Source organism: Humulus lupulus, chromosome 7 (assembly GCF_963169125.1).
Source record: "Humulus lupulus chromosome 7, drHumLupu1.1, whole genome shotgun sequence".
Taxonomy (NCBI): domain Eukaryota; kingdom Viridiplantae; phylum Streptophyta; class Magnoliopsida; order Rosales; family Cannabaceae; genus Humulus; species Humulus lupulus.
In genome coordinates, this window is record NC_084799.1 from 83576350 (window position 1) to 83603827 (window position 27478).

General features: G+C 35.5%; 1 protein-coding gene across 1 annotated transcript; it reads left to right on the forward strand.

Moving 5' to 3' along the window:
* Window positions 1-20477: 20477 nt before the first annotated feature.
* Window positions 20478-24482, forward strand: LOC133788385 (uncharacterized). The gene is made up of 7 exons (XM_062225853.1): window positions 20478-20794; window positions 21589-22243; window positions 22640-23312; window positions 23404-23504; window positions 23607-23696; window positions 23794-23921; window positions 24121-24482. Exons 2-7 carry the CDS (start codon window positions 21626-21628, stop codon window positions 24263-24265), a joined length of 1755 nt encoding a protein of 584 aa, XP_062081837.1. The 5' UTR covers window positions 20478-20794; window positions 21589-21625; the 3' UTR covers window positions 24266-24482.
* The last annotated feature ends 2996 nt before the right edge of the window (window positions 24483-27478 follow it).

Below are 27478 nucleotides of genomic sequence, written 5' to 3' on the forward strand. Positions count from 1 at the left end.
CATCAATCTGAGAAGTACGTTTCACAAAAACCTCATCAAGGGTGGACTAAATTTCGCGGATGTCCTGGATTACATACTTCGACTCATCCTCTTCGTAGGGTTCTTTTAATTCTGTAAGAATCTTCTTGACAGATCTCCCTTAGTACGGAAGGCTACTCCTCACCCACCAACGACAATACCACCATGTACATTGACCTATACGAGTAATCTTAGGTATATGAAAACGAATGTTGGTATTCCTCCTTAAAATCAAAACCCAAGCTTTGGCGATATCTTCTATTCCACATTGCGTCCTCCTAGGGACACTCAAGCAAAAGTTCTCTGAGGGAACACCTTGGTCAAAACCAAATTGGCGAGCAAATCTATTGGGATAATAAGGCTCCATATATATATATCACTGCCAACTCTCACGAGTAATAAAGCAGAGCGCATTGACACTAAAAATTCAAATTTTTCATCAGACAAATCTTCATTATCCAAACAGTCGTGATCTTCCTCTGAAGGGAAATAATATGGTCAGTGAATAACATAATCCTCCCCCCTCAAAATATGCCTAGCCCTATTCAAATTCTGGTATCTAGCAGGAACCCCAGCATATTTACTCAAATAAGGCAAACCGGGAGTAAGATCCCAACCATGATAAAGATCACGAAAGTGCTCAGCTAACCACCCCACCACATAATGCACAGGTAAAAAACCTTCACCTCGTTCTTGACAATGTAATGCATAATTATATAAAGCATGATATATATATATCCCAAGACAGAAGGTGCAAGTGAAACTCTAACTCCATGTGCCATTACTGAAGCCATATAAAAAGATTCAGGTCTAATGTTCTGGCCCGGGGTAGGAAAAACAAAGCGGCTTAGCCATAAAGACAAGAATGTTGCAAGACCACCCTCATTTGATACATTCAAGGGGATAGAACGAAGATCATAAACTTCACCAATGTTCTGCTGGCTAAATTTTCTGGAGGTCTTAACAGTTGAGTTTGTTTTTACCCCTTCAAAGATAATTGGCCCTCGGTAAAAAAATTCAATCCAATTGCTTCCAGGATACACCCATACCCTTAGAACGACTATATGCACCCTTGTTTTTTAAGTAATCACATATTTGGGCATGGATTCTTAAAAGCTCCGCAGTAGTGGAACAATACGGATCACCACTCACCAACTTTTCATTAAGAGGGATGAACTCTTCATAAGGAACTCCTAAAATGGGCAAACCACCAATAACCTTCAAGTCATACAAATAAATACCCATCTCACCACTACTATGATGGAAGGTATTAGACAAAGGACCCCAAAGTTCTGAAAAAGCAATCCAAACATGAAAAACCCATAAGAAAGGGTACCTGGACACAGAAATGGCACCATAAATCCCAGCTTTGTTCAAAACACTTTGGTGGTGGAGCAACACCTGTTCGGTCCACTCCATGAGGTACCGTATAAACTCGGCTCGCCCCCGAAAGACAAAATTGTTATTTTCTTTCATGTCCTTTAAATAACGATAAATACCTGGAAAGAAATCTTCGTTCACTTGGTAAGCCAAATCCCCATCCTTTTTATTATCAACATCTCCTAAGATATTTGCTCGGAAAAATGGCACCATAACCTCTGACATGGTGAACGGCGTTATCATCATCAAAAGAATGGTATCTTAAGTCCCCTAAACTGACAGTCTCAATCTTAAAAAGAAAGATAGGATCCTGGTGGTTATTAGATGCCTGAACTTCTGTTAATGACATAGAACGATGATAGCGTGGCCCAATCCTGACTTCTTTCCCAAATTCATCCGATGCTCTTTGAGAGCCTAGAGCCCCAAACGTAGACATACTACACAAGAAACAAAATTTAGTGTGTCAAACAAAAGAATATAGGAAAAAATCTCAAGTAAGGTACGTTTACATAAATGACACGCACTTGCTTGAGGGGGCATTTGTTGAACGAAAAAAAAAGCAGCAACAAATTATTATTATTATTATTATATAAATATTTCCTTTATAAAATATTTAAAAGATGAAAGGAATATTTAGTTATTAAAATAATAATATATATAAAAAAAGGGATGAGTCAGTCAAGATAAAAGAGCAAATAAAGGAGATATTTTCTCCACTTCCACCACTTTTATGTTGAGTGGGTTTTTATTAAAAATAAAAATAATAAAATAAAAGGCTCTATAAAAAGGTAGAGAGCAGAACAGTTACTGGATTTTTTTTGTTTTGGGCAAAGAAAAATTGATACGCAAGAGTGAACCAGACAAATTGAGAAAAGAAAAACACTGAATATTCTAAAGTCTTCCTTCAAGCTTTACAAAGGTAAGTGCAGATTCATAAAATGGATCTATATCTTCTTCTTTTGACTCTTTTATTTTTTAATCTAAGGTGATTAAGAGTCATTCTAATCCCCTTTGATTCACTAGACTTCAGAAAATAAGTCGATGTGATATATAATCAAAGGGGAAATGAAAAGACTAATATTTTTATATTGTCAATTTCATCATGGATTCTTATATTTCTCTTTGATTTATTAGACTTTAGAAAATAAGTCAACATGTGATACATAATCAAAGAGAAAAATATGAATTTTTCATGGTGTTATGCTGCTTGATTTATTGTAAATCTTTATGGCTTTCCTTTGGTTCACTAGACTTCAGAAAATAAGTCAATATGTGGTACATAACAAAAGGAAAGAATAAAAGATTTAAAGAAATTGTCATGCCGCCAAAATTATCACTAAGTGTTGGTTTTAATGAAAAATAATAAGAGCAAGATAGAAAACTTGGTTGAATAATTAAATACCTCCTAAAAGGAAAACACCCTGAGCCAAAAAGATGTAAAACTAACTCAGTTGATTGATCTATTCAACCAAATTCACTTTTTGATGAAACGAAAATTGCCGGCGTGAACCTCTCTGCCAAAGTCAGATGTAAAATTAATGACTACTTATATATGCATATATATATATCAACATTTATGAAGAATAGGAAATCATGATTCATGTACATGCGCATGCCATGATAAAAATATAAAATGTTGAATCATCATGATAAAATAAACAAAACAAAGAAGTCTGACTCATTCATGTCCAATTGCATGCCTCTGTTTCAAGAATGAACATGTATTATATATATATATATCCATATATAATGTTCAATCATGGCATTAAGTTATATGTGATATATGTCTATTCATGGCATTGCCAACAAGAGCAGCAAAAAGATAAGTGGCTTACATTCAAGGTACATGCAAAATTTTGAAACCAAATCTCAAAGTCTCAAATCAAACCATTAAAGCAAAAATCAAGAGATATATGTGCAAATGAGTATCAAAGTTGGAACCAAGTCCAACGTGGTGCGTATACAATTTTAAAAATATATATTATCAGTTTTGTGATCAGCCGTATATACAATTTTAAGCAAAAGTATATATATATGTATTACCAATTTTGTGATCAGCCGTGTATACAGATTTAAGCAAAAGTATATATATATGTATGTATTATCAGTTTTGTGATCAGCCGAAATTAGATAAGCCAAACTCAAAACATATAAATATATATATATACGTATATTAGATTGAGTGGAGAAAGAGGCTCTATATATGTATATATGATACCTCAAAAAGATGTGTATTCTGCATATACAATATATACATAGGAGGGGTTTACCTTGAGGATAAAAAAATTTGTTTGTATGCTCTGTCAAATAATTGCAACTTATCATATGACTCTTATTTTACCTCTGCAAAGCTATTAAATAAACTAAGAGATATAACTAATAATCAAATAATATATTAAAATAAAAATAAAAATAAAACAAAATATCTTAAATTCGAAACCAAATTTAAATTTGAATTTTAAGATATTTATATTATTTGATAAATTCAAAACATAAATACAGTCAGATTTTATCTCAAAATTTTAAATTCAAATTTAAAAAAAAAAGATTTGAAATTTTAAAATAATGATATTACCTGATATAAAATTTTAGATTATTCCCCACAAATTTTAGAATAATCAATTCAAAATTTTGGTCAAATAATCTCTTTATATATAAAATAAATTGTTGATAAAATATATATAAAGAGATTTCATAACATAAAATTGTCATCAAAATGACAAAATTCTAAAACCATGAGAAATGGTATAAAATTCCAAATGAGCTCATCAAAATCAATTCAAATGATGAAATATCATTCCAAAATTTCAAAGAGGTCATTAACCTCACAAAATCTCAAAAATGGTAATTTTACCTCAAAATTAAAAGTGCACTATAATTCAAAGCTATAATAAATGATATCCCAAAAAGAGGTCATTCACCTCTTAACTTTCAAAGCATCACAAAGATGCTCTTGAACTACGTTTGACTTGATTCCTATAAAAGGATACGTAGGCAACTTAGTTACTGAAGCTAAGTGCAATCACAAAATACCACAAAACGGTATAACACACAAAATCTCAAAATTCCATAAATGGTCATTCACCTAGAAATTTTTTCCAAATTTTTGAAATGACAAGGAATTCCTAAAAATGGTCATATACCGGAATTCTTCTATTCAAATCCTAAATTAACTTATTCTAAACTACAAGTGGCTTGATCCTTCATAAAAAATGTATGTAGGCAGCTCAGTTAACTAAAATTACTGAGTTCAGCTGCAATTTCAAATTCACCCAAATTTTCCCCAAGTTCACCCCAAGTAATTAATATCATCGTAATTGGAATCAAAAGGTGTGTCCTTTAGACAAAAGGATTGTAATTAAGGGATTATTCTTATAATCTTGGATGGGTCGAGCTTAAATTAATTAAAATCTTATGCTATAAATTTAACATAGGAGAAATTGTGTTTTGCATTTATTTTTTTTATATTCTAAATGTGAAATTTTTGCTTAACAGATGGACAGTCTGAGAGGAAGACTCAAGTATTGGAAGATACGCTCAGAGCATGTGTGATCGACTTTGAGGGATCATGGAGTAAGTATCTCCCGTTGATTGAATTTTCATATAACAATAGTTATCAATCAACCATTGGAGTGGCTCCCTATGAGATGTTATATGGGAGGAAGTGTAGATCACCCATTCATTGGGATGAGATGGGTGAGAGGAAGTATTTGGGGCCGGATATGGTTCAGAGGACAAGTGAAGCTATAGAGAAGATCCGAGCTAGGATGCTCGCCTCACAGAGCAGACAGAAAAGCTACACTGATCCTAAGCGTAGAGACGCGGAGTTCTAGTTTGGGGACCATGTGTTTCTCCAGGTTTCACGTGTGCGAGGGGTAAGGAGGTTTGGAAAGAAGGGCAAGCTAAGCCCTAGGTTCATCGGACCTTTTGAGATCCTAGAAAGGATTGGTCAGGTGGCTTACAGGTTAGCCTTGCCACCATCGCTGTCAGGAATCCATGACATATTCCATGTTTCTATGCTCCAGAAATACGTCTCGGATGAAACTCATGTGTTAAGGTATGAAGACTTGGAATTGCAGACAGATCTAGCCTATGAGGAGCAACCGGTTCAGATCTTGGATCGGAAGGACAAGGTACTACAGAATAAGACGATTTCTCTTGTTAAGGTGTTATGGAGGAATAGTAGGGTCGAGGAGGCGACCTGGGAGCTTGAGACAGCGATGCGAGATCAGTATCCCATTAGGAGAGAATAGTTGTAACGACCCAAATTTACTAATAAGGCTTAAGGGCCTTGATTAGTATGTCGAGAGGGCATAATTGGATTATATGTGATTTAATGATTAAAAACATGTTGTATGATTATTTGAATATCTATGATGCATGACTATGTGTATTAGTAAGCATGTAGGCCCTGATTAGGTTAGAAGGGCATAACCGTAATTTTAGCCCGTCGAGGGCATAAATGTAAATAATTGTAATAAATTGTTGAGACCACATTATTATGTGGATATATTTGTAATCTGTGACTCGAGACGATCCTAGTGAGCAGTTCAGTGGAAAAGTCACGGCGGGGATTTATACTCAGCTCGGGACAAGCCTGGGGGTATTTCTGGGAATTTAGAGAATATATTAGAATTTATTTTGATATTGAGGAATATAATTGGTGATTAGTTAGGTGTCAGGAAGTAAGCAGTAAATATTAGAGACACTTGAGGAATTAGCGGGAATTGAGAATAAATGACCAGAATGCCCTTGGAAGGATTAAGGGCTTAAATTTTAGTGGGAGGGTATTGTGGTCATTTGGCTCACAAGGGATAAGATTTAAGTGTTGTTTTGGCTTTATGCCTTAGTGGATTGTGTAGAAACTGTTGGAAGTCTGAAGGGAAGAAAGAAAAGAAAAGAAAAGAAGGGAAAAAAAAAACAGGGCAATTTTCAAGAACGGTTTGGGTCTTCTCCATCAATTTCTTCTGGAGATTTGGGGATAAAATCCAGAGGAGCTTTAGGCTAAGACTGTGTACTTGGGATCTTGATCAGGGTGGGCAAACTAGCTGAGGTTGTTCATCATTTGAGGTAAGATTTTGAGGTTAATATTCAGTTCTTGGTATTGGTGTTGAATTGGTTTTTCTAAGCAAAGTTCTGTGGTAATTCTAGGGAATTAAACCTAAGGGTTTGTAAAGGTGAAGGCTAATCAAGTGTGGAAGACAACCTAGGCTAAGATCATCCATCAAAGGTAAGAAATTCTAGCTTCAAGCTTTGTGATTTCTGTGGTTTTGCTGAGATTTTGAGCTCTAGGTTCAGCCATGGTGGATTTTGTGTTTTGGGGTGCATGTCGTTGAATTTCTTGTGGTTGGGACTTAAGGGATAATTTGGGGATGTTGGGAGGCTTGTTTTGAATTTTGGTTGAGGTTGGGTTGAGTTCTGGAAAGATTTGGCTCGGGAAAATTCGAAGGGGAAAATCTGTGTTGGGCTGTGCTGTGACTAGCGCTACAACGCTAGTCACTGGGCGCTACAGCGCTAGGCCCTGGAGTTCTAGAGCCTTTTGGCTCTATTTGTAGCGCTATAGCACTCTCCTTAGGGCGCTATAGCACTACCCTGTTCCCAGAAAGGGGTTTTTGGGTTATTTCTTAGGATTTTTGCCCGGGGGCTCGGGGTTTGATTCCACCACCCCGTTTGGTGGAATTAGGGCTTCTCGAGGGCTCAGGATTGGTCCCTAGACTAGCTTTTGGATTTAAGGTTTGGTGATGATTCTGATTTATGGCTGTGACCAGGTGTACGCTAGGGCTCAGATGGGATCGTGCTTGAGGATCAAATTGAACAAAGCTAGCGAATCTAAATGTAAGAAAACTACACCCAGTTGTGTGTTTATGATGGGACTAAGAGCTCCCTATATCTGTATGATGTCATAGATGGTATTATGCCATGGGACATGTGATAAACGGCCTAAGGGTGTCGTAAATAATACTTGCGCACAGGGCGCGGCTCAGCCACTGGTAGCCAAGGACAGGTTAATATTCACTGAGCTCGGTTTAAGCGGGCCGGAGTCAGTGGGATAAATAGAGGGTGCAGCCTAAGGGCGCTAACCCTAGTTATCATATGTGAATTGATTAATGATATGAGATGATGTACTTGGTATGCTGAACACTTGAACAACATGAATGTCTGAACTGTTGAGTATATGTTTATACTATGTGAGTTATCTGGTTGTTTGCTTAATGATTATGCTCTGCTATTGTGTTTTCTTGCCGGGCCTTGGCTCACGGGTGCTGTGTGGTGCAGGTAAAGGCAAGGGCAAGTTAGACCAATCCTGAGATGGAGAGATACGGGGTTGAATGTACATAACCAGCTAATCGGCCACCACGGCCGAGGAGTGGATCGGGACGAGAAAAGCTTATTTGTCCGTTTTGCCTTAGAATGGCTAACAACTGTATTTTAATCCTAAATTTTTGTAAACAGCCTTTAAACTTTACTACTTTTGGGATCCCATGTAAAGAAAATGTTTACTTATAAGAAATGAAGCTTTTGAGACCTAAATCTTTTAACCCTAGTTCAACTGTAGTTTCAGTGACATGTTTCAAATTAAATGACTTGATTAGCAAGTCTTGCACCTTTATAAACACACAGTGTAACGGTCTTGGCTATCCAGGGCGTTACAGGTTCTGTGGGGATGTCTCCACTACTTATTTAGTACAAGTGTCCGAGGAGTGGCTCTAGGCGTAGTGGTGCTGCTGGTGGTGTCGACTCTGACATCTGGTTAGAAGCATACAGGCCATGTCCCATCTCCTAGTACTCCTACTACTTGTCTGGCATGAGCTTAGTGTCCGTACTTCTTCTGACTTTGTGTGAATCGCTATGAAGCTTCCCCAATTTGTCCTTAATGGTGTGTTAGAGAGGTCCTTGATCTTACCTATTGTTAGACTCACGGTAGGAGTGGTGCCCAGTCGGTGGCACTAATCTTAAGGGATGAGATAAGGCCCCTCTAATGAGGCACAGTGCATGTGCAACCCCTAGTGGTGCGCCTGTGGCGAGGCGAGGTTGAGTGCGCCGAGGGGAGGCGCGAGGCAGGGGCCTTGCGAGACGCTTCTGCACGAGACTTGGCCTCGCGGCTACAAGTGGCTATGGCGAGGCGAGGTTGAGTGCGCCGAGGGGAGGTGCAAGGCAGGGGCCTCACGAGATGCTCCTGCGCAAGACGTGGCCTCGCGGCTATGGCGAGGCGAGGATGAGTGCGCCGAGGGGAGGTGCGAGGCAGGGGCCTCGCGAGACGCTCCTGCGCGAGATGTGGCCTAGCTGGGTGCGCTTAGAGGAGGCGTGAGGCAGGGGCCTTGCTGGGTGCATGTAGCTGTGACGCGCGAGACGTGGCCTCACTGGGTGCGCTGAGAGGAGGCGCGAGGCAGGGGCCTCGTGAGACGCTCCTACACGAGACGGGGCCTCGCTAGATGCACCGAGAGTAGGCAGTTGCAAGATGATGGTGGCCTGAGGGTCTTGCAGCTTAGGCATTGTAACGCCCTACTACCTTAGAGCCGTTACTAAGTGAGTTTAAAATAGAAATTGTGCTTTTGACTGACTCTAAGTGGTTTCTAAAACCAAAAGTGTGGATAAATCAGAATTTAAGGCTGTACTCTTTAAAATGTTTAACTTCATTGAAAACGTAAGTATAAAACATCTGGGATCCCAAAATAAGGTTTACAAAATATTTACAACTCAAAAATAGATTTACATCAGGTTAACTATCAAAAGAATGGATCAATACAGCCATTTACAAAATGCCCCCAACCAAAGCAGTCGGGCAGGCCGAACATGTATGCGCCGCCCCCACACTCTCCATACTCATGGCCGGTTGACAGACTCCTTGCATTTACCTGCCACACGGAGCACCCGTGAGCCGAAGCCCAGCAAGAAAACCCAAATAGCACATAACATATGCAATAATAATATCACTGGCATAATTCACTGATAAATAGGAAAATCATCGATTTAAACAAGCACGGCCATGCCGCCCCAGAGGCCTTACCAAAGCTTGGGGTCTCGGTCATTACCGTAGGATAACTCATGTATCCCTTGGGTCCCACCCTCGCTTTAGCATCCCATGTGCTGAGCGTTGCTTCCGGCCCCACTGCCGTACCCGGCCCTTGCCGCTCTCGGCCTTGCCGTTCATTCAATTACAATCACACATATCATACATTATGAAATAACCATTCAAACATACAATAGTTTATCTAAGATTACACATTTGCACACAATACAAGCTAGGGCCGTGCCCAACAATCACACAGTGGGCCCATGCCCTAATCTCGGGTGTTACGGTTTTCTTACCTTTAGATTCGGTAGCCTTGATCACCTGACTCCTTGAGCACGATCCTACCCGAGCCCTAGCGCTTACCTAAGAAAAATCCACAAGTCAAAGTTATCACCAATCCTCAAGTCCAAAACCTAGCCTTGGGACTAATCCCGAGCCCCCGGGAAGTCCTAGATCCCCAAAACAAAGTGGCGGAATCGAGCCCCGAGCCCTAGGTCAAAATCCCTTCACAAAAGCCCAAAAATCCCCCCTGTGAACAGTGCAGCGCTACAGCGCTCAAAAGGTAGCGCTGTAGCGCTACAAGCAGAACCACCCTCGCCAGACAGGGGCTAGCGCTACAGCGCCCCCTGCCTAGCGCTAGTTGCAGCAGACCAAAACCAAAAATCGCATCTTGCGATTTTCTTCCCCCATTTCGACCCCAAACTTGCCCAACTCTTTCTCAAGCCCAAAAACAAACTTATACACACCACACACTCATCCCAAGCACCCCATGAACTCAATCCCAAGCTCAAGCAACCCACAATTCAAAATCTAACCCAATGAACCCAAAAACCATAAAATCACTCAAACAACAAGGATAGGGTCTTAGAAATCATACCGCGGGTGGAATTTCGACCTTGAACTGAACCCTAGACCTCCTTGGCTTGCACCTTCATAACCTTGACCTGTTTTCCCCAAAAACCCCATCCGTTTAGCTCAAAAACACAGCTCAAAACCAGCAAAACCCTAAAACCGAAAACCTCAAGAACTTACCTCAAATCTCTGATTTGATCTTGCTAATCCCTTGCCAATCCCCAAGCCTAGCTTAGGATCCTTGATGCTCAGCTAACCCTAGCTTCCCACTGAGCTTAACCTCAAGAAAAAATCAAGGGAAATGGTTGGGGGAGCCACAAACTGAATCTTCAAAGCCAAACCCTTCAGCTTTCCCTCTCTTTTCCTTTCTCTTCTTTCTTTCTTTCTTTCAGCCTATGCTTTTCTCTACAAAACCCACTAAGTATAAAGACCTTCTTTATTTTATCTCTTACAAGCCTAATGACCAAAATGCCCTCCCTTACTAATTCTAAACCTTTATGTCCATAAAGGGGCATTTTAGTCATATTACCCAAATTCCCACTAATTCCTCAAGTGTTCCTAAAATTCCCGCTCACTACCCAATACCGGATTAATCATCAAATATATTCCCAGATTCTCAATTAAACTCCCCAGGATTAACCCAAGCCTGGCACAGGTTCCCGCTTTGACTTTCCGCTAACCCGCTCATTCTAAGATCGTCTCGAGTCATAGATCACAGGTATCAACATAGTCAGGCCCAACATGGCCAAATTACAAATATGCTCAATCAGGTCTACATGCATACTAATTCACATAGTCATGCATCACAATTAATCACATAATCATATAACGTGCATTAAATCATAATCATGCATAAAACTCATTAAAGACACACACAGAATTCCTTTATGCTCTCCAGGCACACTATCCCAGGCCCTAAGCCTTAATACCGAATTTGGGGTCGTTACAGGCATGTATTTAGGCGTTTATGGGACCTTAGCATGTGCCTTGGACCTTTTACAATCATGGAATTTTGAGCATCCACAGATGTCAATTGGGAAAACAATTGAAAATTTCCCATAAAGCATTATCTAATATTAATACTTCAAATGTCTTAGAATTATTGCATATGGATCTCATGGGTCCTATACAGGTTGAAAGTATTAATGGTAAGAGATACATTTTTGTATGTGTGGATGATTTTTCTAGATTTACTTGGGTAGATTTCTTAAGAGAAAAATAAGATACTTTTGAAGCTTTTTAAACTCTATGCACAAGACTTAGAGTTGAAAAAAATTGTAACATTGGAAAGATTGGAAGAATTCGAAGTGATCATGGTAAGGAGTTTGAAAATTCTGTTTATGATGAATATTGTAAATCTTTTGGAATTGTGCATGAATTTTCTGCTCCCAAAACCCCTGAACAAAATGGGGTAATGGAACGGAAAAATCGTACTTTGTAGGAAATGGCCAGAGTTATGTTAAATAGCAAAAAACTCACAAAGAAATTGTGGACTAAAGCAATTAATACAGCTTGTTACACAATTAATTGTGTTTTTCTTCTTCCAGGTACAAATAAAACTCCTTATGAAATCTGGAAAGGTAGAAAACCCAATGTCAATTATTTTCATGTATTTGGGGTGTCTGTGTTATATTCTTAGAGATCGTGAGAATCTGGGAAAATTTGATGCCAAAAGCGATGTGGGAGTTTTTCTTTGATATTCCACCAATAGTAGAGCTAATCGTGTTTATAACATGAGAACCCAAACTATTATGGAATCAGCTAATGTGGTTGTAGATGATTTAAAAGATTTTTCTGAGTACTCCCATGAGGAGAAAATTGACAGGCTCATTGATGTTCAACATCATAAAGAAATGGCAGATCTGACAGCACAACCTTCGGAGGCAACAACATCCATTGATGATGTATCAAACACGGATTCTGTCAAAACAAAAACTGGACAAACAAAGAAGGAAAATCCAGTTATTTCCTCTGACTCCGTTCAAAAAGAACCATCAAACAGTGTAAAAAAAGCACCCTTTTGATCTTATTTTGGGAAATCTTGAAGAGAGTATGGTCACTCGAAAGAGGTATGTAAACTTGGTTCAATTTGTTTGTTTTACTTCTACATTGGAACCAAAAAATGTGAAGGAAGCCTTAAATGATGAATCATGGATAAATGTTATGCAAGAAGAGCTAGATCAATTCACAAGGAATGAGGTATGGATCCTTGTCCCTAGAACGAGTCATACTAATGTTATAGGTACAAAGTGGATATTTAAAAATAAAACTGATGAATTTGGGACCATAATAAGAAATAAAGCTAGACTAGTTGCACAGGGGTACACTCAAGTTGAAGGAATTGATTTTGATGAGACATTTGCCCTTGTTGCAAGACGTGAATCCATAAGATTATTACTAGTTATTTCATGTGTTCTTGGTTTTAAATTGTTCCAAATGGATGTAAAATCCGCCTTTTTAAATGGATTCTTGAATGAAGAAGCTTATGTGGAACAACCCAAAGGGTTTGAGGATCCTTACAATCCTAATCGTGTTTTTAAATTACAAAAAGCTTTGTATGGACTGAAACAAGCCCCACGGGCTTGGTATGAGAGACTAACTCATTTTTTGGTCTCAAAGGGGTACAGGAGAGGGGGAGTAGACAAAACACTTTTTATCAAAAATGTTGATGAAAATATTATAATAGCACAAATTTATGTTGATGATATAGTGTTTGGTTCTACTAATGATTCTCTAGTGCGGGAATTTGTGAAACAAATGCAGGAAGAGTTTGAGATGAGCATGGTAGGAGAACTCAATTTTTTCTTAGGACTTCAAGTGAAGCAGTCAGACGAGAGAATTTTCATTTCACAAAGCAAGTATGCAAGAAATTTAGTAAAAAGATTTGGACTCGATGCATCTAAACCTGCTAAAACTCCAATGGGCACTACGGTCAAATTATCTAAAGATGAGAATGGGAAGAAAGTTGATCCAACTCTTTACAGGAGTATGATTGGGAGTCTCCTATACTTAACTGCCAGTCGCCCTGACATCAGTTGCAGTGTTGGAGTGTGCGCTCATTTCCAAGGGAACCCCATGGAGTCTCATGTGACTGCTGTAAAAAGAATTATTTGTTACATCAATAATACTCTTGATTTAGGCATTTGGTACTCCAAAGAAACAAATTCTAACCTAGTGTGTTATAGTGATGCAGATTGGGCAAAAAACACTGATGATCGCAAAAGTACAAGTGGTGGTTGTTTTTACTTAGGAAACAATTTGGTCTCCTGGTATAGTAAAAAACAAAACTCTATCTCCTTGTCAACAGCCGAAGTTAAGTACATTGCTGCTGGAAGCTGTTGTACTCAACTTTTGTGGATAAAACAAATGTTGGCAGACTATGGGTTTGATATTAAAACTTTAACCATTTTTTGTGATAATACAAGTGCTATTAATATCTCCAAAAACTTGTTCAGCACTCTCGCACCAAACATATTGACATTCGTCATCATTTTATTAGGGAACTTGTTGAAAACAAAACATTGATTTTAGAATATGTTGAGACTAACAAACAAATTGTAGATATTTTTACTAAAGCTTTAGACACGGTCAGATTCGATTCCCTCAGGAAATCCTTGGGGTTTGTTTTATTTGAAATTCCCAATAAATTGATTATCTTCCCTTGCATATGTGTTTGTGTAAATCTCTTGTCCTTTTTGGAAGAAATTTGATGAGCATATTTTAGAAAATGAACGTTATAAGTCTTATACTTTGTTAAGAATAAAAAACCATATTTGAAAAATTATAGACCATCCAATTTATATTTTATCAAATCATTATGTTTGTATGAGCATTCCTTAATCCAGTTTCTTTTTCAAGCTCCATTTTGGAAAAGAGCTACCTATACTGATGTGTGAAAGTCGACACTAAGTAAGTTGGTACCAGCTAATTAGCAATTATATTGGAGGATACTCTACCAGTGTAAAGGGCTACCATCAGTATAAGAGTTATAGCCTCCATTATGGTTACAATTTGAAAAAGGCTACAATTTCCAAATATGGGCAATGACCCTAGCTTTAAAAGGCCAAAAAGAAACGCCAAATTTATTACACATGCACACACACATGCTTGTTGACTAGACTGTGTAAGATGGTTGTAAGACTCATACATATAATGAATTGATTAAAATATGTTTTGTGATTGGTATATTTTTTGAATTATGGTCAATTAGTATTTGAATTATAACTCATTTCTCTAATTTGTGAAAAATATGGTTATCTTCTTTCTTTTGAACAGGACTTGACATTTACATGGACACATATGGTATGGCAATTTACATTCTATTTTCGGCAATTTTTTTTTTTAAAAAATAATGATAAAATAAAATCTATTTTGGACCGTGTACTTATAAAAAAAAAGGTTTGAAAAATTATTTGATGCAATTTATTTGTTTTATCTCAATATATTCTAAAATATTCAAAAAGTTTCTAATTTTGAGGTGTGAAAGAATTTGTTTTAAAAAGAGAGATATTTTGGCATTTATCACATAAAAATCGATTACCCATTTTTGGTTACCCATTTTTTAACTTGCCTCATTTGTGCACCAAATACTCTATATATTCGGATTCACTTTGGTTGTTTCATACTCAGTGTTTTCTTGTTTGTCTCTCTCACTTATAACCAAAGTGTTTAGGGTTTTTTTCTTTGTGTGTTTCACTTGTTTCATTCTTAGCAGCCATGAAGACTCGAGGCTGTGGTTCATCTTCCAAATCTATGAAGTCTCAGCAGGAGACAGTTCCTGAGTCAGTTCCTACTGCCACTCCTCCCATCCTAGCATCAATACCTGCTTTCTCGCCTCCTACAGGCCGTCGACCTAAAACCACAGCAAGAAAGAAGGTTCTTGCTCTTCCGGGTCCTATAGGATCTACCGTAATTGGAGCTTCAAGTAAAGGAGTTACTTTTCCCAACCTCGATGCTCAGCCAAACCAAGCCTCGGTGGTTCCACTCACCTCTTCTGAAGGTCAAATAAAAGCCAAGCCTGCCTTGACTACAAGTCATTCCCAATCATTCTCCACTGAAGTTGTGTCTGATCCATCTGATCATGACTCTGAATCGCCATTATCTCCTGATGTTTTGACCCCCAAGGAAAAGGGAAAACGCAAGACCAAAGCTGCTGGAACAAAGAAAGGCAAGAAGGCCAAAGTGGCTCCAACAAAAGGTACCAGCTCCATCTCGGATTCATCTCCTTTATCCTGATTTAAATTGAAGGCAAAAATCAACCCTCCTCCTTGCACCTCGTCGGAGGATGTTTCTCCTGAAACGGAAGACTCACTGCCTGAGTTGGACCCTTCCCCGACCGAGCCAAATCCTAAAGTTCCTCTTGACGATTTGGTGGAGGAGACTGAATCTGAAGAAGACCCATTAGAAGCTTCTCCTGTTGCATATGACCCAAAGGGCACCACACCATTGGCATTTCCCGAATTGTCTTCCAAACTCCCTAAACAAAAAGGTGCCCCTGTCCGTACTTCAGGTTCTTTCAAAGCTCATTCTCTTACTTTCTGTTTTAATGATAATGAGAAAAACATGCAATTTTATGAGCATCTTCTCTTTATTAGTGAGCGTAATTTCCTTTTTGCTCCTCATCGTGTTTTTGGGGTCTTACTTACTTTAGAGGAAAATGGTTGGTTGCGATCTTTGTCTGGGTTTTTGCCTCGGGTTGTTAAGGAATTTTATGCAAATTTGAATGATGAGTTGTTAGACCAGTCTTCTTTTATGTTGCATAAAGTCTATGTTAGGGGACATTGGTATAAGTTTAGTCCTACTGAAATTGCTAAGGCCCTCATTCTCGTTCCTATTGAGATTGATGATTCTATTGAGTTTGCAAAGGATCAAGTATTGTCTAAGTTGGTTGGTCAAGCTATGGTGTGGGAACCAAGCACCTCTCTACGAATCTCGGATCTCACTCACTATTATGGTGCTCTTTTCAAATTTTCAATGTTTAATTGGATGCCTACCACTCATTCCTCGACCATCACTCAAGACATGGCATTTCTATTGTTCAAAATTGGGACTGGAGTCACCATTGATCTTGCTGCTGTTATTTTTTATCAAATCATGTCCTTGAGTGGTGCCAAATGCAAGGGTCAACACTTGATGTTTCCGCAAGTCATTTATAAACTTTTGGACTCTCAGCGTCCTTTGAAGAAGTCCCATGAGACCTTGACTTCTCCTTTGGTTGGTCCTACCTACACTGTCAAAGATGGCCATGCTCCGTCCATAGCTCGAAAGGTCAAAGGCATTAATTTGGCTGGTTCTGGGTCTGGCAATGTTGTGACTGACACTCCTGCTGTCCCGACTAATCTCGCTTCTGTCCAGACAGGAATTACAAGTCTCTCTGGCCGGTTCACTCTCATGGAGGATACTCAGCGCCAAATTCTTGCTTCATTGGCCATTATAATTGCATCCACCACTCCTGCTCCATGACGGTTACCGTTCCTTTCAATTTATTTTTATTTGCTTTTTATAAATGTAAAAGAACACTAGTTGTGTCTTTCTTTTGGTTTCGCTTCCTTTGTTCTTTGGCATTTTCTTAGACAATGAGGGGAAGAGAGAGTAACTCTATTTTTTGGTGCTTTGATTATTTTGGTTGACCTGCCGTTGTTCATTGTTTTTGTTAATAGTTTTTTCTCTTATGCTTTGGTTATTTTTGGCAGGGGGAGTCATTTTGTGACTCTTGTGAATTTAAGCACTCACTTGTGTTTTGCAAGGTTCTTTTAAAAATAGATATGTTTTGTCTATAAAATTGTCAAAGGGGGAGATTGTAAATCCTAAAATTGGCATATTTTATAGAAATATTTTTTTTTATTAAAAGATCAATTTTTGTTTCCCTTATTGTGCTTTTCGGAAATCACTTTCCATTTCTTGTGATGTGTGGAATATTTACATTCCTTATTTAATTGTATTCTATCACAATTTGTTTATAAAGGGAAGTAATATCTTGCAAATATTCAGTACTTACTCAAAGTCATTTATGAAATATTTGTCTATATATTTTCATGCAGCTCAAGTTTATAAAAAAAACAGGAAACTAAATCTTTGTTGTCATTAATTGTTATTTCTTTCTTGAGCTTTTTTATCCGACATTATTGCCTTTATTAGGAGATTCTTTCTCAACCTTTGTGAGCACGAAAAATGGCTCTATAAATAGGGCTCTAAAGGCAGTGAGAAAATGGAACTCTTAGATGCATAATTTGTGAGTGTATTGTAATATTTGTGAGAGTTCCTTATTTGTATTCAAGATCATAGTATTCGCGTGATCTTGTAGAAATATGAGAGTTTAGTTATTGTGGTAAGTTTATACCACGTTCATGAGTGAATACACATTGTAATTTGAACACAACTTTTATAAGTCTTCGGGAGAGGATTTTTACAAGTCTTGCATTGGGAGGATGCAAGCACTCGCTGGCCATTGAGGGGAGTTCAAGTGGTTGAGTGTTTCAATCAAGATCAGATTAGTGAAGAGAAGTACAACAAAGTTGTGGCAAATCTCAAGAGGGAGTCTTATTTTGTTTAAGTCAATATTTTGTACTTGTGATTCTTTATTAATTGGTTTTATTCTCTGGACGTAGCCCCAAGGAGTAGGTTATCCGAAAGGGTTTCTGAACCTTGTAAAAATTCGTTGTGTTCTTTATTGTTTTGCACTGTCTTTTTATTGTGTTCAGTTTCTATCGTGACAAGTTCGGATTCTGTCCCGACATAACTGCAATCTGTGTAAACAGTTATTACCATTCCGCACTTTAATTAATTCACATGATTTAATTAATTTGATAATTACTAAAAACAGAATTTCAACTATGTTAATTTAATAATTGTAAAGAAATGTTGTAAGATATTAAATTTTAATTTATCAAACTAAATTTTCTTTATATTATTTAAATATAATAATATTATTTTTAATATATTTTATTCTTTTCAAATATTTACTTTTAATTATTAATAATATCCCTATATCTTTTAATATTTACATCATTACACATTTAACTCTAAATATTAATTTTTTGTAACTTTTTAATTTATAATCAAATATATTATTTTATAATTAAAAAACTACTTTAACATCCAAAAAAGATGCTTAAATTTTTATTTTATAATAAACACATGTACACATCCAAATAGCATTTCTAGTGAAATAGGTAACTGAAATATATTATTACATATTTAAGTCAAATTTAATGCATTTTTTTAAGAAAAAAGTCAGATTTAATGTAACAAGCAATAGAAGAAAACAACACTAAGATGAAGATTGCTTATATCCCTCGTTGATAGTCTCCCCCATGTTTTTGGCACAAAACTCTTTAGATAAGGGTCATTCGATCCAAAAGTTGACAAGGCCAACTAGTAGATTGAGACAAATAAAATCAAAATCAATACTATAATGCTTTGCCCATGGTAAAGAATTTTACCTTAAACATGAGCATCTGTAATGGAATGAATTTTTATCATAGCATATTTTAATAATACAGACTGAAGTTATTCCAATTGCTGATTGATGGAAACTATCCAATACAAACACAACAATCTCCTTATTTTTATTTACTACTATGCAATAACCATAACAATCAACAAACATCAATATTTTTCGCACTTACCAGTGAATAATCGCCCATAGTGAACCAATTCACAATAGTTATTTTCAATATCCAATCTAACAAACCATTTCCACATATCAAATCAGAAGATACAAAGACAAGTGGACAATCAGACCATAACCAAAATCTCTGACAATCACACCATTATTTAGCTACTTTATTATTGTTGTATGACAAACTGTTTACATGACAATCAAACCACAACAAAAAATTCCAGCAACCAAATTTTTTAATTCATCAAGTTTTCTAATTTAACTACAATACATATGTAATATGTTTGTGATGCTATTTTGAAAACCTCACACTTTGAATGCAATAAAGAGAAAAACTTCAATAAATGGTCCCAAGTTCTTTTGCCTCTTTCCAAGTAATTCAGTTGATTTCTGGGAACCAGTCAAACTAAGCATCATGTTTGGGAATTTACGTGTATTAAAATTTGTTTTGCAAGTCATATATCGAAGTGCTCATTCGAAATTCATAACATCTTTTCCTCTCACTAACAATCTATGTATCTAAGACAAAGTTAATACATTTTCTCCTCATTGTGTCGTTCGGTAGTTTAACCGACACAAAGTAATAATGGATAACTCAATGAATTTGAACATCTAATATTATTCAAAAATCAAAGAGTATACCACAGTAAATTGGTTAGATTAATAAATATTGCAAACTAACTAAAGAAGAGTAAGCCTTTCAATTTCAAAAATTACAAAAAAATAGAAAATCAAGCCCCAAAAAAAATCTTTTATTCATTTACATTAGTGATTAAAAAATCAGAATATGCCATAGACAAGTTCAAAAGAGACCATTTAGTGAAAGAATCACCCAAAAATAAAAATAACAATGTTACCCAGTCATTGGAGGGTTAGGACGACCCAAGAGTGAGATCGATGGATCGAAAGACAATTTTCTCTCTCTGCTTTTAGTGTTTCGATTTATCTACACTGTGAATCTCCATTGGCGAAACTGTAAGGTAGAAGAAGAAGAAGATGAGGAGGAGGAAGCAGAAGAAAAGCATGAAAACACAATATTTTGGGTTTTTTGAATTTTGAGATTGGATAAAATGAAAGCGTGATGTTGTCATTTTCATTTTCTGGCCTAATTTTTGGATTCAAATTTGAAAATAATTTTTTAAATTACTGAACCAATAATCCTGATTGAGGTTGAATATCTCTAATATAATGGTTGCATTGATATATTTGACACATTTTAGTAAAATTATCATTATAGTATTATAAAAAGTGTACTAAATATAACACATGCTAAAAATTATATCAAATTTAATATAAAAAATAACATGGGCTAAAATTGACATAATAATCAATTTTATTTTTTTATTTATTATATTACCACTAATTTATTAATTATCAATTAATAACTACTTTTTTATAATAAAAAATGAGAAATGTTTACTTTTTCTGTATGACCTCTATTAGCACGAGGCAACTCAATAATGAAAATAGTTTGGTGGAATTTGGTAAGAAAGCTAAAAATATCCTATCTGGCTATATTACTTATATTCAGAATCAGAACAACTCGTCATAAAACGACGTCGTTTCTGTAATTTAAAATAAGTTTCTTCATCGACAGATATGTGCACAGGGATGAATTTAGTGGTGACCCAGCAAAATCACAGGACTATTGGATTCACAGAAATGGTGATCTTATTTAATTTCCCTCTTCTAATCCTAAACCCTAGCTTAAACTCAGTGAGTGGCTCTCTCTCCATCTCCAATTACGCTCCACCACCCGGCTAAAGAAATTCTCTTCGTCGCTCTGGACTCTGGAGCCAACGTAATCAATCATCTTCTTGACGGTGGTCTTAAGGTTTTGGGTATTTTGAGTATTCATTGCCAACCCATTTAGCTAAGCTCCTCAGTCTTGGCCTCTGTTCTGTTTTTAGGTGGGTTTTTCGAGTTTTATGCATATTCGTTCAATTCCTTTTTTTGGGTTGAAAAAAAAAAATAATAATAATAATGATATAAATAGTTATGATAAAAATTCACACGATTATCAATCTCTTCACAAAGAAACGCATAATTTTTTCTATATTTTTTGCATTAAGCTTGTATTTTTGTATTAATTTTTGTTCGACATCTCTTAGTTTGGTTGGTTTCTGAGTTTTGATGAGCCAGTTCAATAAAGTTCTCTCTTTTTCCCCTTCATTTCTTGAACCGGGCAAGATTCGAATTTTTTTTTTTTCAAATCTTGGTTTCGTTAATTTGGCTTTAGAGTTTTAATCACTTGCTTATAATTCGAATTTTGATTTCATGATTCTATACTCGTTTCTAAAGTGAGTACTGGGGTTCACAATGGCAATAGAATTATCAATGTGATTACACAGGACAGGAGAAAGCATAGTTTTCAGGGTTTGGAAACCAGCTATAGAAAAAGTTATAGGTATTAACCTATATTTTAAGGCTTAAGCTCTAATGGAGCTTTCAATGTGTTTAATCAATTACCATCCTCGTTTTGTTGACAACTAACTAAAAATAGAGGTTGCACAGTTTTTTTTTTTTTTTGTATACACAGAACATGTTCATATTTATCTGAATCGGTGACTTTGAAGCCTGCTTTGATTTTTCTTTCTAGATTTAAACTACAGAGTATTAAATCTTTTATTGAGCTCCTTTTTTTTCTTTTTCTTTCTTTCTCTCTCTCTCTCTCTCTCTCTCTCTCTCTCTTCGAAAATGACAGAAAACCTTGGGATTGTTGCTCAAAGTTGTTGGTTTCTATGGAAGGATTTGGAGGTTTGGGTGTCAGTGATGGTAACAGTGCAGTAAGAAAAAAGAGGAGTAATGCTTCCCGTCGTCCTCGAAATGAGTCACCACTCCCTTTGGATTACCGTGAACACTCGTCTCTATCAGATGTTAGCAAAGGGTCAAGTGATGAAAATAATGGTTATGGTACAGTTACTGGAAAAAAAGAAATGAATCTGAACCTGTGTAGTTCTAGGGCCTCATTTTGTAACAATGCTGAATCTGAATCTTCCAAGAATGTGATAAAAAATGAAGATGGGGGTCCTGTAGATTCTGATGAAGCTTCTAATAATGGATCTTTTCGAGACAGCAGTAACCAGCAGAAGCATAGTGGAAGTGATTCTAAAAGGTGCAGCAAAGGTGTCCTTGCCCCTGCTAATTGGACAAGCACAATCAATGCGGGGCATTTTGAATCTATTTCAGATGACTTGGATAATGAGAATAAAGTGAAAAAGGTTAAGCTTAAAGTTTGTGGTGTTACAAAAACAATTCATGCCAATTCCATATCAGATGGTGCCTCTGCTGTTGGGTCATCCACTACAAAATCTTCCCATGTTTCATATGCCCCCCGGCCTCGTCAGAAGATAATACAGGTATCAAGGACTATTTCTTCAGAGAGAGATAAGAAAAAAAATAAAACAATTTTTTTTACTGCATTGAAACATCATGTGTAGGCGATAAGAAGAAAAACATTCTGTGTCTGCTTTAACAATACCATGCTTGTGCAAAGCACAAAAAATCGATGTTCATGGGTTACTGCTGCACTGAAGTTCGTTCCTAGTTGTTACAATTTATTATTTTGTTTGCTTTTTTGCTTTGGAAACCACTTTTTCTTTTTCTTTTTTTGTTAATCACCAAACTATACCTACTGTGAGTTCCTGTTTCTATTTACTGAACTGAAGAACACTGTTTAGTGAGTTATTTTAAATCTCTATGTGACTGACTTCCCATACTTTTACGACTCCAAGTTAACTAGATTGTTGGTGTAGGATTCGGTTGACGGCCGCTCCTTTACTTCAGATAAGGATTCTGAACTGCACAGGAAGCCATCCAAGGATTCTAGAAATGCCTTTAATGCTGGGAAGGATGAGTCTCCAGGGGCTGATGATAATATATATGCAAAAGAAATAGGGAATTATGAATCTGTTTATAAGAGCAAGAGGGTCACTAAGAGACGCTTAATAGATGATGCTATGGATGAAGGGGAGAACAACAACTTGGAGGTTCAATACCTTGAAAAACTCAGAACCTCTAGGATCGCTAGTGATTATGATGCAGAATACAAAGACGACGAGGAAAGAGACAGTAGGAAACAGAGGAGGATTTCAAAGGTGTTAAAGAGGAGTTCTGATCGCCAATATGATTTAGATATGGGAGACTATGGCTCATCAAGATTGAGAAAGGAAGCTAAGAAGACCAGATCAGGAAGAATATCAGATGATACTGATTATGTGGAAGAGGAAGATTCAATTTCAGATAATGAGCCCAATAGCAAGAGGAGAAAACCGAGAAAGGAGTTCATCAACTCAATTGTCGATACTAAAAAGGAAATGACAGTGACCACCCGTCAAAGAGCCCTTCAAACTGGCAAAGATGTATCTTCCAGCTTAGATGCAAATCTTATCGAGTTTCCAAATGGGTTGCCACCTGCTCCACCAAGAAGTCGGTGATGTATTCTTTTATGCTATTGGTTCTTTTATTTTGGCACCTTGGGCCTACACTAAGTTGTAATCATTATTTGTTGAATTTATAGAACAAAAGGAGAAACTCACTGAAGTAGAGCAGCAACTGAAGAAAGCTGAGGCTGCTCAGAGACGCAGGATGCAAGTAGAGAAGGCTGCCAGGGAATCTGAGGTTTGTCCTCTGCTTTATTAGTCTTCCATCTACCCTGCGAATTTATTTGATGATACATGTGTTTATTTATTTATTTATTTATTTGCTTTCCCTGAACCTTAGGCAGAGGCAATCAGAAAGATCCTAGGCCAAGATTCTAGTCGGAAGAAAAAAGAAGACAAAATTAAGAAACGGCAAGAAGATCGTGCGCAGGTAACAATTACATGAGGAACACTCTTGTTGGTACACTGTATCACTTGATAGAACATTTCACTCTATTTACACTACGTTCATTCTCTAATCCTTGCAGGAGAGGGCTGCAAATTCTATGATAATTGCATCAGATTCTGTTAGATGGGTGTTAGGTCCCGCAGGAACCATAGTGACATTTCCTAATGAAATGGGCTTGCCAACTATATTCAACTCCAAGCCATGCAAGTAAGTATTGCTTGCAAATGTTTGTTTCATATTAGTGATTTTTTTTCTTTTTTTTTCAAATTAGATGGATCTTTGTTAAATTTGACTTGTGATTTAATAAGCTGGGAGATATCCTATGGTCCAAGTTCTTATGCATTCTATCAGGCTTTAAAACTCTGTCCAGTTCCATTATCTTACAATTTTGATTATGTTGATTCAGTTATCCACCTCCTCGGGAGAAATGTGCTGGTCCATCTTGTACAAACTCTTATAAGTACCGTGATTCAGAGTCGAAGCTACCCTTATGCAGTCTTCAGTGCTACAAGGCAATACACGAAAAGATGTCACCTTTAACAACTTGTTAAATGTGTGGCATTAGGCTATTTAGTTAGCTCTGTTTTTAGTCCTAAATGTTATAATCCAATAAGAAATATTTGTGTCGCTATAGACACCTTAATGTAATATAGATAGATAACTACTCTTATACGTACCAGCTAATTGTCAGTTATAGTTACATCTTTCAGATAAATGGATAAAATTACAGACATGGTTTTATAGTAAAAACGAAATGTCGTTGTGATACTTGAACTAAGTGTTACAGAGTAGGAATATAAACACATGTCGTTTCTTATTAAATAACAGCATTCTACATTTATAAAACTCGATGCTTTTTTCTTTTTCTTTTTCAGCAATGAATAGTTCATTAAAAAAAAAATAATCAGAGTGTAATACATGTGTCTTGTTCTTTCTATCCATTTGTCATTTATAATGGGTTCATCCTATGTTTAGTCCCTAAAATAATCCAAGTTTCACTTTGATTTCTCTTGACTTTTAAAATGTCTCAATATGGTTGATAAACTATGTTTTTGTCTCAATTTGGTCATTAAACTGAAATTAGATAAGAAAACTTGGTTCAGAGTAACAAATGTTTATGCTAGAGACAAATCTAAAAATGGACCAAATTGAAATTTAAGTTGTTTTGGGGACTAAAAGTAACAATCACCATTTTATTTCCTTCGAAATGCGACATATATAAGCAACTTACATGCAGTTTATGCATGTGGTTGCTTCCCCTTATAAGTAAAATTTATTTTAGTATGGGCATTTCCAATGATATTTTTATTTGTTTTGAAAATACCTCAAGAGGAGTGCCATCTCTTGCTCATTCTCTTTAATTTGATACCATGTGTTATTTTTTAAACCATGTCTATTTTTACAATATTTGTACTCTCTCTATAATTTTATGATGTGTCATCTTTTAAAATAATTCTATTTATACAAAATAATCAGTGATAATATTTTAGTTTTATTACAATTATGTCACCACACTTATTTCATTTTTTTATATTAAAAAAAGTCAACTTAAAAAAATATAGTTTAAATAAAAACATCCAGCTATATATTCATTATTATGCTTCCATTAATAATATATGTCTTGCTAATAATGCATCTTAAGAAAATTTTAAAAGTTAAAACTATACTTAGTAAAAATTCATCATTCAATAGGCATATAACAAGTCGTAAAAAAATATATAATTACATACAAATTGTCTTGAATCTAAATATCACCTTTCAAGTTGTTTTTCAACAAAAACAAAGATCACAACTTCATATTTTATGCATTATATATACAATATATGTATGTTTATATATTTGTATATGATGCACATGCACTAGAAAATGTCTTATTTATTTGTTTTTATAACTTATTATATGTACTCGATTGTTATTATTTATATCATTTTTCTTTTATATATTCACTTTATTTAATATAGAATAATAAGTATTTAATAGTGGTATAATTGTAATAAAATTAAAATATTATGACTAATTATATTGTAACAATAGATATGGTTTAAAAAATGACACATGTAGTTAAATTGAATAGAGAGAGTCCAAAAGAGAGTGAGCAGAGAATCTCTTTAGCATTTCTCATATATATCTGGAATTTTAAAAATAAATAAATAAAAAGAAATTTGAATGGTATATCCTCTCTTTTTGTTTCCTGAGTAGTTTTTTTAATATATAAATATTGAAGGGACTTTGGATGTTAATGTGAGATTTTCTTAATATAATGATTTATCAGAATTTACTAGTTTTTCGTTTATTTAGAATATAGGATAGTTGTTGGATTAGTTTTTTTTTTTTTTACTACATGTGCTATCTAAGTTTTATTTACTAAACGAGTGTAAGGAAGTGAGAGATTTGTTACCTTAAAATATGGTGGGACTATTTTTTATTAAAAGAAGAAGGTGAGAGGCTTTAGAAAAACTATATTTTCTTTAATCCAACACTTTTTTTTTTGAGAAATTTATATTTATTATTAATTTTTATTTATTTATTGAGAAAATTATGAATTTTTATTAAAAATTATGTTTATACGATTATATATATACTAGATACTAGCAACGTGCAAAACATGCTTGTTTAGTTTTATTTATAGAATTTATTAATTAATTATTTTTATTAAATTTGTATCATTGTCATATAAATTTCAAATAAATAAACAATAATATATATATAAAAGAATGACATAAACATATTAAATGAAAAATTAAACCAAATATTATTTATGATTTTTTTAAATATATATATAATATGATAACTCTTTTAAACATAAATGATAATTTTTTTAATAAAAATTAGAATTATGTATTTTATATTATTATTATAATGATATTTTATAATATTTAAATTCATATTAATATAACTATTAAATATATAGTCTTGTATTAATTTATAATATTTTATTTCATATTAATATAATTAGTAAAAAATTAGCATTGTATATTATTATTGTTGACGTCATTTTTCGTCAATTTAATTTTGAAGAGCACTAAACAATATTTCAAAAAGAATATAAGAACACAATAATTTTTACGTGGTTCAACAATTAAAATCTGCATAGTCCACGAGTCAATTTTATTGATCTCGACACTCTCAAAGCTTTTTCAGAGCAATTTGACAGAGTATTCTCATGACAATTGTTGTGCGTGAATACAAATAAAAAATATTAGGCTATATATAGACTTGGTTATGAGAATATATTCCATTGATTCAGGGAAGTTACAATCAATTATTCAAATTTGAAATAAATGTAAATAAATACATTAATTACATAATATCCTATGATAATTGGGATTTAATATCTGATAACAAAAAATCCCTAAGGAATAGAGATTTTCTAGCAGCTGTCATGTGCAAAACGCATTGCTGATCTCGAATGCAAAGTTAATGCGCTTTCAAGATCGACCAAGATTTCGAGCTCGTTATTCCAGTCAGCCTCCTCGTCACCTACCGGTTTCGTCGAACTGATTCTCGGAGACCAATGCCTTCGAGACTGCAACTAAGGCTCGAATAATACCCACATACTTCGGATAAGATTATTTCTTTCTAGCTTGAGACTTAAGTTTGAGCCTTTCAACTTATGCTCGATCGCCAACAACAACAGATCAGGAATCATGTCTATTTATACAAGTGTTCAACCAATGCTTGTTATCTTCGAGTTTACGCTTTACGAGCCTACATTTCGAGGCTCATTTGTTCATTCTCGAAATTTGGGTGTAACATTTTGCCCC